The sequence below is a fragment of the Corapipo altera genome, unplaced genomic scaffold (genome assembly GCF_003945725.1).
Source record: "Corapipo altera isolate COAL_440 unplaced genomic scaffold, ASM394572v1 61281, whole genome shotgun sequence".
Taxonomy (NCBI): domain Eukaryota; kingdom Metazoa; phylum Chordata; class Aves; order Passeriformes; family Pipridae; genus Corapipo; species Corapipo altera.
Genome location: NW_020884921.1, coordinates 796,059 through 809,583, shown reverse-complemented (window position 1 = coordinate 809,583; position 13,525 = coordinate 796,059). Strand labels below are relative to the sequence as shown.

The 13,525-nt window shown below is 33.0% G+C and overlaps 1 protein-coding gene across 3 annotated transcripts in view; it reads left to right on the top strand.

The window, feature by feature from the left end:
* Window positions 1-13,525, top strand: part of FER (FER tyrosine kinase) — a 147,136-nt gene that overhangs the window by 72,545 nt on the left and 61,066 nt on the right. For 2 of the 3 annotated variants that reach the window (XM_027656837.1, XM_027656838.1), the window contains exons 11-13: window positions 281-373; window positions 6,171-6,374; window positions 9,283-9,405. In XM_027656837.1, coding sequence (XP_027512638.1) covers window positions 281-373; window positions 6,171-6,374; window positions 9,283-9,405 — 420 coding nt within the window. Of the gene's footprint in view, window positions 1-280; window positions 374-6,170; window positions 6,375-9,282; window positions 9,406-11,472; window positions 11,772-13,525 lie in introns of those variants that run through there. The other variant, XM_027656839.1, reaches the window with a different exon arrangement.

The window sequence follows — 13,525 nt, the reverse complement described above, 5'->3', positions numbered from 1 at the left end:
TTATGTCCCATGCACTTCAGGTGTAAAAGAATTTTGGTTTTCTTTATACTTAAAATAATTGTACAAAATATTTAAGGAAATAGAGAGTTTCTCAGCAGAGAAGTCGATCTGAGTTAACTTAATCCAGCTGATGTTGACACTTACAGGTTTTTATCAGTAGAGGCTTAGCCCTTGTCTTTTATTTAAATTAAATTCCGAAGTCTACGTGGCACATTCTCCAATAAATCAATTATCATACAGGTTTGCTTGTTTTCACTAGAGATTCTTCTTTTTCTCCTAGGATAAGAAGGACAAAGTCTCAAGATTTGACACCATACGTCATTCCATAGCAGGAATTATAAGGTCTCCAAAATCCATGTTGGGCTCATCATCGGTAAGTAGTATCAATAATATAGTGTTGGCATACAATCTGTTATTTTTACATCTTAAGTAGAATTTTTTTTTTTTTTTTAAACGTGCATTTCTATCTAAATGGACAAAAATTACATTAAAATAATGTTATAAAAACACTGTTCTGATTGATCAGCATACATGATAACATCATGGCATAATGATGTGTCAGAACAACTTGCTGCACTTCAGGGAAAAAGTATGCTCTTGGCAGCTCTCAGACTGGTGCTATAATTTTAAGGGTACTCTTCCCTGTGAGGCTGATTTTCTTGAAATGCACTGTCTTATGATAGGTGGTCATGCATATTTTACAAATGGTTGCAGTAATTATATTCCCCATATTTGTTATTATTGCTACTGCTACTACTACTACTGGTGCTGTTTAAGTAACTAAGTATTACACCGATCTTGCTTCAATCCCCACAAAAAATAATTTTTGAGTATGTCTTAGTTATAGTTGGCTTTTGTTCAGATTCTTTAATGATTGGAGAAACTTCCTGAGTGTTTTTGCTTCTGTATTTCCACTGTTTGTTTCATATGGAGAATGCAAGATTAGTGAGAATATTTGAGCACCTACTTAGAGACGTGTCAGATTTTACTTGAAAACCTTCTTCTTCTTCTTTCTCCAAGTGGAACATGTGATCATCCCAATCCTCCTAACATAAAAAACAAAACTAAAAAAAACCCAAAAACCAAAGAAAAGAAAAAAAAACCCTCAACAAAAAAGTTGGGCAGAGTTTTAAAAACTGTTTAAAACTGCCTTTTAATTATGATCTTGTCACCTGAAATATTAGCTTAAAATAGCATTCTTGAGAAAACTTTATAAACAATGGATCTTCTATTTTTATGCTCAGGATTACAGCCAAGGACTCATGAAAAGATGCAGTAAACTGTGTTTGTGCTAAACAATATTCAGAATGTGTGGAAGAGATTACAATTGCATATCTACATATATATAAATATACGTGTGTACAGAACAAAATTGTATGTCGGAATGAAGGAATGGAAAAATAAATATGATGGGATAAAATTAGGACAGGAAGGCTTTTCCTATGAAAAATGTGAAAGCTGCTTGAGATATTTGAAAAGTAACAGGAAAAACTTTGCTAAAATATTGAAATCCTTGGAGTTAAACAAAATCTCCACATTATCAAGATCTTAATTTTATAAAACTTCTAATTGATATAAAGTTCCAGCATTTCATAATAAAACCCTACTAAAATGTGTATTCCTGTGACCTCTGTTCTTTATGTAGGTGAGACATAGCATTCAACTTTGTCTATTTCTGTGTGTTACAAAACTTAAAATTTAAAAAAAAAAACAAGCCAAAATTCCCACAAACCAAAAAACAAAAGCAGTTCCTCTGACTAAAACTGCTTCAGAGAAAAATTGGAAGACAAAAATTCTCAAGAGGAGGATCAAAATAAAACATTTTTATTAAATCAGGAGAAGTCAATGTCAAAATTTCAATTGACCTAAAGTGTCATTTTAAATAAGCTATATGCCAACATTTTGGTTTTCATTCTAATCTATATCTCTGTTAATTCCATGGAACTTAGTGTAAACCTGGCTGTAGATAGATGGTAGGTAGCGTTGGTGAAACCTTGGAATACGTTTGGGAGAAGTAAGATGAGCTTTGAGTCATTTGAGTCAGAAAGTAAAATCTGAGTAACAACTGTAATCTTGATTATCTTTTGCTTAAATGGCACCTACATGACTTCAGAGTCAGAATATATAAACCATTCAATTTTCACTTTTGCTTTGTGTTTAGATTTAGCTATTTCTTGTGTGTTAGAAAAGCTAACCATGCATATACAGCTAAAATTTGCTTTACAAATTAGTACTTAGCTATTAATGTTTCAGCTGCTGATCTGTTTCCTGCTGACAATTACATAACCATGCTTAATTGCTAAATATATAAACTGGTACTTAAAGCTTATTATCCATCAACAAAGTATGCAAAGTAATTATTGAAGATGTATTATGAAGAAATATTAACATACATGAAAGAATTTATTTTTTATATAAATTTTTAAAAATATTTGTATTTAATAATAATAAAAAAGGGATCTCAAAGCAGATTTGGGCTGGTACTGATCCTCTGATAGAGCATAGTCTAAAATGTGATGTTAACTACCTGTTGTCAAATCATGTGTTTTAAGTATATTGAAACTTTAGAAGTGTAGCTATATCTAATTTAAATGTAATGGTATCCTAAAAGTAACATCCTGTATTTAATTGGTGGGATATGTTGAATTTTGTCTGTTTGAATTAAGGAAAACTAGTTTTTTGTGTGTTATCTGAAAAAAGTCATAGAGAAACCGTGTAATTCCAAAAGCAGAGAGGAGTTTAACTATTACTTATGTGTTGGCACTGAGATAATTTACATGTTCTCAGAATGAGAAGATATGGCATAATACAGGAAAAAAGTATAGTTTGAAGAAAAAACAAGAAAGCTAGGGATTCAGGGGTTTTCTCTTGGACAAAATGCAAACCAGTTTTCTATAATAGCAGGATATGTAAGTTTAATCAAATGAGGAGAGAAAACACAACTTACTTGTACTGGAAATGAAGTGCTACACATAAACTGAAAGAAGAGTCAGTGTCTGCCCTTCTGCATATTTTTTTTGGTACTGAGGTGTTTGAGCTTGACACAAACATCTGTTACTTTTTATAGGATAATTTTTTTTATTGTTTATAGGATAATACGTGGAATTAATGTTTGTTTCATATGGTGTATTGGCATGTGGGAATGAGCTTGGTACAGGGAATCTGAAGGCAGGATGTTACACAGGGAATTGTCTCAAATTATCAAAATTTACTGCTTTACCTTCTGATTTTTATCTCTGCCACTCTTTTACGCTGTGAGAAAGAATGTCTTGACAAAATGTTTTGTTTGCTTAAAGATGTAAAGTAACAAAGTACAGAACATTTACATTCAGAATATATGTGAAAATACAATACTGAGCATGCTATTAGTTTAATAACATCTCATCCTCATTATAGTTTTTATTTCACTGGCAATATAAGTACAAGAATAATATGTAAATTTTTTTGAGTTAGGAATAATACACTGCAGTTTGCTCAGTTTTTCTCTTGAAATAAGGGCAGCAGCTGGGGACTGCTTCATTTCACTGTTGGAGAAAAACTGCTGTTTCAATGGTTTGTTAAATAGGGAAAGAGAAATGGGCTCAGTGTAAGTAAAGAGGACAGTACTAGATCCATGAGAAACGTGATGAAGTGTATGAGGCCATTTTAGAAAAAAAAGTGTGAATATGTATATAAGGGCACACCTACCAACCCCAGTAACCTGGGAGTGAAATCTGGAAATAAATGGAAATCTTGAAAGAAAAAAAAGGAAAAAAAAGAGAGAGATTGGGTGGGAGAGTAGAAATTTGACAGTCTGAGTTTCTTTCCTTCTGTATGATTTTGTTATTTTTTTATCTTTAGCTTTCTTACAAATTAACAACAAAAATCCTAGAAAAAAATTTCTTCATTTAGGCTGTTAATGCACAAAATGCTTCTGTAAGTGTACATACAAATGTGCAAGAGATCCCATCCCCCAAATGAAATTGTAAAATATTGTTTTTTCAGGTATCTAATTAGTGATATTAAGTTGCTTGATGATATTTAAAATCAGTAGAGTTCAAAGAAGAGAGGTGGGAATTTAATTTTGTGCAGATGGTGTTTTACCCCTGTATTTTCCTTAAAAATTAACCTTTCCTTTAATGCTAACTATAAAATGCAGTAGAAATATTGCCACTTATAGTGGTATAAACTGAATTGAAATTAATATTAAAAGGTTATGTATCTTGCATTTGTACTGTTCTTTCTGGGCTTTCAGATATTTAATTCCATAGCCAGTCAGGGTGAATATTGTATCATATAGAAAATATGTTAGAGTCAGAAGACTTGCTCATAAAAGTAATGCAATTTTAATAACACTCCAAACACAAATAATTACTGCTTACATCATCAGAAAAACCACCTTGATTTTGATTGTCCCATGGTTTATGAAAAGAAGCAAAGGTAGTATAAGGTAGAGAACAATCATCAAAGGAAACTTTGTGGAATTTTCTTTGTTTTCTTCTAAAGTAATAAAATATTAATTTAATCAAATTTCAAAGAGGGGGAAGATTGATGATAGTGTCATAGACAACATGATAGTTAACAATGTCTTCCATAAGCTCCTTCTCTGTTACAAAGGCTTTTAAGATGTTTTATTCTGGAGTGTGATCCTGATTGTCTGAACAATGCCTCAGCCTGCACCCGGTTTGTACATAAGTAGGTGTTCCTATCTGGTGGCTTCCTTTTTAGGAAGCAATAAATGAATTGCATGTCAGATTTGTTTTAGCCTTGCTTTGGGAAGACATGAAGTAGTTTAGTGACCCTGAACTATCCTTTTTAGCTTAGAAACATTTCCTCTCTAGTAGAAATATGTTTCTGTGGTAAAGGGTTTGTTACTCTGAACCCCTGAACGTAACAGAGGTCTGGGTTTTCTTTTAAGTCAGACTGGGTGTCTTTGAACAATAAATTTTCAAGTAAATACTGTTCTCTAACATTTTGAAAGCTTATTTTTTTCTTTTAGGAAGTTCTGAAAGAAAATGTTAATGGTGGCAGACAGCTCTCATGTGAGATGTATTTAACTGTTTATGGCATTGAAATATCTGACTACCTTCTTGGCCGATCAATATCTCTGCTTTTAGCAGTTCTCTGTGCTTATGAACACAGAGCCTGGGAGCACAGCTTTTGCTCATAAAAGCTCTGACTGTGCACTCTATGTTCAAGCTGTTGTAATTTCTTACATAGTCCTTGCCATGTGTTTGATTGTCCTTCACTGAGATGTGGATCTTCATGCTGTTACCTAGATGTGAGTTAGGAGGTGTGCCTGGGACACATGCAACATACCTGTTCAACTCACAGCACAATTACAATGTTCAGAGCTTTACCACCCTGACTGTGAGAATTTTTATGAGCTCTGCCAATGGTCTTGAATGACATATAGGTTAAGCAAGGGCTTGTCTTCCTACCCATAACAAATAAATGTGAAGTAGTCGTTGACAAAATACAAAGTTTTCCTCTGTGTTTTCTTAAGCGATGTAAGCATGTTAAAATTAATGTGTGAAATCATAGTTTAAAACTCACTAACTTCCACATATAACCATTAGCTTCAACTTACAGCCATTTCCATATAGTGAAAATAATTTCTTAAAATCTTTGTCTTCAGAAACTCTATATCATAGTGTTCATAAGGACAGTACATCCAGGTGTATATTCTGCACTAGAGTGTACCTGCTAGGAAAAATGTCTCATACTTATTAATTGATTTGGGATGGAAGTGATAAATTCTGTGAAAACAGTTTATTCATTTCACATGATTTGTATAAATCAGTTTGTTATGATTTTCTGTTTGATAAGTTTCTGTCTGAATAAAGAAATTATTCATTTTCAATTGTTATTAATGGCATGTCAGAATGAGTGAGAAAGAGTTGGTCATCGTGGCTTATGAGAAACAGCAGACCAAGTGAAAAATATTACGTGGTTTTATGGATGTTTCCATAAACTTCTGCTTTTGATGCATTAATTTTTCAGGTAATTGAAAACAAAGTGATCAGTATGACTGTTTTGTAAATATAAGAGCCTTGATTGTGTTTGTTAATAGAAATACATAATTTAGGTACAGAAATAGAATTTATTGTTGTTTATGATACTTTTCATGTAAAAGAAACCTCTGAAAATTTACTAATATAGTAACATTTTTCTTCAATTTTTTTCCCAAGTTCTTTGATGTAATCTCAACCACTGAGAAACCACTGTCTGAGCAAGACTGGTATCATGGTGCAATTCCAAGAATAGAAGCCCAGGAGCTGTTAAAACAGCAAGGAGACTTCTTGGTGCGAGAGAGCCACGGGAAACCTGGTGAATATGTCCTTTCTGTGTTTTCAGATGGACAACGGAGACACTTTATCATACAATATGCTGATGTACGTCTCTGATATAGTACTGAATATTCAATTTAGGACCTACGTAGTTTACTATAGCAAATGGATTTAGCCTTTATATGAAAATATGAAAGCTGTGGGAAATATTTCCATCAGTGCTGAAATCAGGGGGAAAGGTCATTTTGAGAAACAAAAGAAAAATATGAGGTATCAGGTTATTCAGTTTCTTTTATCCTATTGATTTATTTATTATTGAAAAGCCAAGATATTTCTGTGTATGTTTTGAAATATAGAACTTGTTATTATTAATTTATGCATGTTCCTTTATGTATTTTTAAACCCATTTACATAGTCGGTACCAATTAGACTACTTTTAATTCAAACAATAAAGATTCAGATGAATCTTCGTGAAGAATGGAAACAGTCATGGAGAAGAAAGTAATCAATGTTGGTTTGATGCAGTTGGGAATTGAAGTCCCTGCTGCACTAGAGGTGCTTATGTTCTTTTTAACCCTATGGTTACTGGTTTTTTCAGTATAACACAAACGCTTATGGATGTTGCACAGTGTATATGCTTCTAAGGACCAAAATTGTCCCCCCTTATTGCTCTAATTTAAGAAAGATTGGTGACTGAATTAGCAGTATGTTATATTGTTATATGCCTTTATCCAGTGTATTTCTTTTTATTCTTCTTAATGCATTACTTGTTTTTTAACCTTTCAGAATTTTAAGCTTACTAAAAATGTGACATTTCACATAACATTACTAGAAATTTTTCTTGAAGTGTGACATTGCAGCAAATCGTTCTCAGTTATGATTCAGTAATGCTGTCTCTTCAGTGTCTTGTAATAAAAGTCTCCCACATACAGAAAAATACTCACAGTCAATCACATAATGATATTTACACTGAAGGAATTTCCTTGTCTAAATCCCCAGCAGATGCAGCATGCCTGGGGAACTCAATATTGTGTACCTGCTTTATTTGCTTTTAATGAGAGGCAGTAATATTTTTCAAATTTCATAGAGGTTGGAAGGCTTCTATAGGATCAATGATTATGGACACTTGTCATGGCTGGAGTGTTCATTAGTTCTCACCTACTGTTTTCTTTGTGGAAGTGAACATTTGCACGTAGTGTTTATTTTATTTTGATTTTATGACCTTAAAGTATTTTGATGTGTCAGGGTGCTGAATGAGAAAATAAGCAATAAAATTACCTCTACATAGAGCCACAGAATCTTACAAGATGCTTGGTGCTCTCTCATCTGACCCAGCAGAAATAAATGCACACTGTATTCTTGATGTGACTGAAGTAATTTTGTGCAAATCATTTTGGTAGGGATGTTGGAGGAGAGTGTAGTGCAAGGGATTTGTTCCTTTGCACAGATAAGAAATATGTGGAATCGGGTCTCTGTGACTGGTGAAACCACACTCTTGGATCACTGACAGACCCCCATATTTTCTTTTGAATCAAGCACTGAAGATCAGAGTGGGACATTTGTTTTAACAGTGATCCTTTAATTGCATAAGTGTTCTCTCTCTAGTTTTACCATTATTTTAAAGTCTAACCTTAATATAACTATGTGTGATAAATCAGTTTATCATTCAGCTTTTAAGCTGAATTAATTCACTGCCGTCCATTCAAGGCAACTGTTGTCTTCGCTTCCGCTTACTTGAGGCTGTGGCATTGTAAAATTGTTGTTTGTTAGTGATTTTAATAATGGTCAGGATGTAGTGTAAGCACACAGAATCAAAGGACACTGTCTGCCCTGAGGGTTTTACATAAATGGCAGCAGATGGGCACATTGCTGGGTCTGGGATGAGGAAATAATGGGCAATAGTGGCTGTTGTGCTAAGGAGACTCTTAGGACATCAGGTTTTTTGGATCATCAGCAGAGAAGTATGAAGGAACTTATTTGAAAGGAATGGGAACTAGTGTTGGTGGTCAATCGAAGTATAGTCATTATTTAATAAACAACAAAATAACAACACAAAGTATTCAGTCCGTGGAAACATTTTATGATGGAGATCTGTTAATGTTAAAAGCAGGTGATGTGACCAAGCTGTCTTTACTAAAAGCAACAACGTGTTTCAGGAAGTTAATGTTTTAACCCTCAAGAAACACAGTAAACTTAAAATGCACTGTGAAAGGAATTTAACCCTGGGGGTTAGAAAGAAAACTGTCTGCATGCCGGTGGTAGAGGTTTTCATTGCCCAGTTGTGTAAATGAACTTGAATCACCATCTGTGCTTTTGAGTTTTTTTAATTGCAGTACTTGTTCATTGTCAGGCTGGCTTATGGCAGCTACTTGTGGGAAGAGCTCTCTAACTGTAGATGCCTAGTCTTGTGAAAGCACAAGGCTTTCTTATATTTCACCATGCTTCTCTTTGAATCACATGCCTGACTTGCCTTTAGCTGCTTTAGACTCTTCTGGTTTATAATCCTTATTAAAGACCAATCATGTACTGTATACTCTGTGCCAGGGATTTATTAATTCAAATATTATAAATGCAGTAAGATCAGATCAGGACAGTATTACTTATCTCCTATTTATTTTATTGTCAGATTTTTAGTTTGCTGTCATAGTTCTTAGAACTTGAAGTAATTCAGAAGTGGGTGTTTTTTCTGGTTTAGAATATTTTTATTTCAATCTGTCATAGTTTTAAGTTTAACTGTCCTATCTATTTAAATTAAGAGTTTAAATAGTCATTTTATCATGCTACCTTACATGAGTAATGCAGTAATTTTGCATTTATTAATTTGTCATCTTCCTAACTGTCATTCCATTTAAGTCAGTAGAAATACTATTTAAAGATCAGAAAATGAATTTAATTCTGTAAAAGCGAGCATTGCTTTCTTACAAGTGGGGAAAATTTGATGATGCACTTTTGCAGTTTCTTACTAGAAATATTGTTTGTAGAGAAATAATTATTCCCTTTTATGTCTTTACAGAATCAATATCGTTTTGAAGGAACTGGTTTTCCAACTATTCCTCAGCTCATAGAACATCATTACACAACAAAGCAGGTCATTACAAAGAAATCAGGTGTTGTTCTGCTGAATCCTGTTGTTAAGGTAATGCATACATTCCAAGAACTTTATTTAACTGAAAATAATTTGGGGGTGTTTCTGTTGTTATTTCAAATATGGTCCTGTGCAACTTCTCAGAAGATTTTTCATTTTTTCTCATTTTGTGACTGTTTCTGAGCTTTATGAACCTTTTCTGCTTTGTGCAATATATTAATTTAAAATTACTCTCCATTCTGATCCTTGTAATAAATTTTTGCTATCTTGAAAGAATGGCAGTCAACACCTTAAAAATTTTTTTTTTGTTTCCCATTTGGATTTCAATACTAAGTAATTCAAAGTAGTAGTTCATTTCCCTTCCCTCCATAAAGGAAGAAATTTCTTTTATATAGTGGTGTTCTATAAGTGGCGACAGTCTCATGAAATTTGGAAGACTTATGACAACTCCATTTTGTCTCTGTTTTATATCTCAAAAATAAGTTATATGGACACAGAAAAAGGTACTGACACTCCAGCATAATTGAAAATTAAAATAAAAATTCCCTTTTTAATCAGGAAGCTACTGCAGAAAGTCTTTCAAGAGGAAAATGAAAAGGGATAAGTATTAAACTATATCAGTGTTTTAAGAGCCTCCTTGACTTCTTCCAGTATTTTTGCAATTAGTATCTACTTAGTTGATATTTCATTTGTTTGCCAACTCCACTTATATCTTTGGATCTTAACTATAGGTAAGCCTTCTTGATTTGTTTTTTTTTCAAGACTGGTCGCAAGCCTGCGTTTGACAAAATTTTGATGTTGGCTACATGATTTGAATTTCTTTAGAGCAGCTGTTCTCAAAAATATTTAAATTGTTTCGGTTTGTAATGGCTTTTGCTCTGAGCTGTGATTTTATGGTGATTTTAGTTCTCCCATCTGACAAAAACTAGATGTTGTATTCTGAAGAAGTATTTCAGAATGAAGAAAAAGAGTGCTATGAGCTTTCCCTTTTAATTTTCTTGGAGCTCTGGCTTTCATACAGAAAAGTAAAGACATTTTAAGTTGTTTTCAAAAATAGCATATGCACTCTGACACCTAGTGTTGGGGGTAATTTATGCATCATGTACTATTACCAAAATGTCTTTGATCATTTCCTTAAAATTCATTTGACATCTGCAACGACTGGTTTTTCTTTGTTCGATTTATAAGTGCAGAGCAGTCTTTGTCATTTTGTGCAATCTTTAATCTTTTTATGCAAATTGCTGTCCCTGTAATAACCTATTTAGGAATTGAAAGTTAAATATGGCAGAGAACTTCACAGAAAAAAAAGTTGTGCTTTTTAGTTTGTTTTTGCTTTCCTTCCTTCCCACAGTCATTCATCCTCCTTTACCATATTAGTAAAATTAGTGTTCACCTTCTGAGACATTGCCCTTGAAAGAACAGTCTTAATTGTGTCACAAAAGGCCTGTCCCATGTCCCATTTCATGTAGACCAAATCTGCCTGCTTAGAATTTTAATGATACTGTTATAATAGAATTTAAATTAGAAAAACTGAGGGCATTAAAAAAGATATCTGCTAGTGACTTCTTTAATGGAAAAATCTCTCATGTTTATTTATAATCTTTTAGAAAAAATGTACATAATGTTCTTCAGTTTGTTATTGATGGATTGACTGGTATGTAAAGCCCCTGGGTAACCTCAGTGCATACCCAAGGTCTTTATTAGTAGAAATGCTATTTTAACTGTATTAGATGTATTTTAACTTTTTAACATCTTTGACCTCATGTTGTGGAGGTTTTTAAATTTTTTGAAATACGTTTTTTTATCCTGAAGAAATCTGTGTGAAGTTGTGAATATGTTTAAGTTTGACTACTAAAAAAGAAAATAATCAAGAAAATAAGAAATACCATTTTTATTTAGGTGTATCTGCATTAATGTTTTCATTTGGATCAGAAATACACCTTTGAAGCAAGTCTGCCCAGTGCCATTAGGATGCTGTGCCTCCACCACTGAGCAGTCTCTGAGGATCCACTTTACTCCTTTCAGCTGAAACAAAATGGGAACATGCACAACTCTTATGGGAGGGCTCTCAGTTTTCAGAACTATTATTTCTAGCCTGCAATAATGCTTTCTGCCCAAGTATATGCTTCAGATCCTGAGCACCAACTGATTCACTCTGGAGATCTGCCACTATTTCACTAGTGCTAATATAGTCCTAGTATTTGGATCCTCTGTGATGTGGCTTTATACATTTCGTGTACATGGGAGGAATGATGGACTATAAATGTTGAGATGAATGAAAAGTGTTAAAAGAAAAAAAATAGATATTTCTTAGTTGTGCTTCTAATGTAGATAAATAAGTTTGCAAGTGATGTGATAAGTTTAGGGAGATCTGATGCTGTCTTGCAAGATATGTGTATGTTAATGAGTTAGACATAGAAAGAAATGGTGAAGAATTACAAATTTAAGTTAGAGAGGTTCTTTTCATGAAAATGCACTCAGAAAAATCTGATGTGACCCCAATTTTTCAGTCACTGAACCAATTCAAAGATGTAATTTTCTTTAAGAAAATTGAACTCACAGTTTGGAAGTGAGTGTTTATAATATGTAAAAGATGTACTTACACAAAATGGATTTATTTATTGTATATGAAATAAATGATTCAATAGCCTGCAGCTATTGGCATTTGGACAGAATTTCATATCTTAATACTAGCAGTGCATTTCAGTTATATTCCTGTTTCCTCAGAATTTAGAGAAACATTACAGAATTTGCTTTTCAGGTTTTGTAGCAGAAATGATTACAATATTTCTGTCACGTAACAAAATGAATGCATTGTTCTTAATGGAGGCCTATTCTTGTCAAGGCATGTCATCCTGTTGAGAAAAGGGAAAAAGGAGAATAATTTGCTCTTTGTGCAGCAAAGTACTAAATCAAATTCATGTATAATTTCAGGTATATTGACTACTTTCAAAATTAAAAGGATTTATTTTCTCAAAAATTCTCATTAAAATGCATTGTAATAATGGAGGCTCAAAGAGTAACAGAGATTGTTTTATAGTCTTGTAGCTTTTTTTTCTGAAGACAATGGCTTTAAACATCTGCTCTAATCAGTGTTTCTGGTTCAGTCTTGTCTTTGTGGTATTTGGTATTTCTTTCCATGATCAGATTTAGATTAAAATTGGAAGATAAGACTCTTAAAGGGTGTAAACATTATGCTCAAAACTATAAAAAAAAATGTTTTATAAAGTATATGAATTCCATTTTAGCAAACACAGTGTATTTTTTGACCAATGTCTTAAAGAAAAATCTCTGTTCTAGAAATATTAAATGGGCACCTTGGCTACACGTGAATTCCTGGTTTCTGTATTGCTTTCATATAAAAAAATTATAGAATGCCATAGTGCTGTGTGGCGTGCAAATTGAACAAAAGGAGTTATTTCAAACACAACTGGAACAGTAGGAAATAAAAATAACTGAAATTTAAGCAATTCATTCTTACTAAAAAAGAAAAGTAGGTTTGTTGTTAGGAAGGGGAAAAAATTATTAAATTAAAGATTTCAGAGGAATCTGGTAACTAGGAGAATAAACTCTTTTGATTAAAGCATACTTTGTCAAGATTATTTAGATTTACTAGATTTTATTGCTGACATTTTGTATATACACGTGAAAATCAAAGGATTGTCTATATTGTGTAACATTCTGGCTGTAAGTCCTTGTGGAACACTTGTAAAAACTGGGGCTTTGCACTGTGGCTTTTCAGTGTTTTTGTCAGAAACTTTATAACCAGATGTTAATATAGCACAATAATAAAATTATATTAGAATTATGTACGACTGCAACACCTTTTCTGCTGAAGTAACATCCTGGATTTTTTATGGATTCTGGCTGGATTTGGAATTAAAATATTCTATAATAATTATTTTTTATAAAATTGTGAGTTATAAACTTCTGGTAGGTCTCTAATTATATTCTTCTTCCTGTTTCTACTTGTGCAGTCAGTTTGCAATATTTTCATAGGATGTGGCTGCAAGTATGTAACCTTCATTGAACATAAGCTCTCACAGGTCAAAAAACACAGTGTAGATTAAGAGCAAAAACGAGTGTCTGAGCTCTTAAATTCCCTTGTAGAATTATAGTTATGTGCAGTCGGGTACTGTGAAGTAGCTTATGATTGCTTCAAAGTATTTTA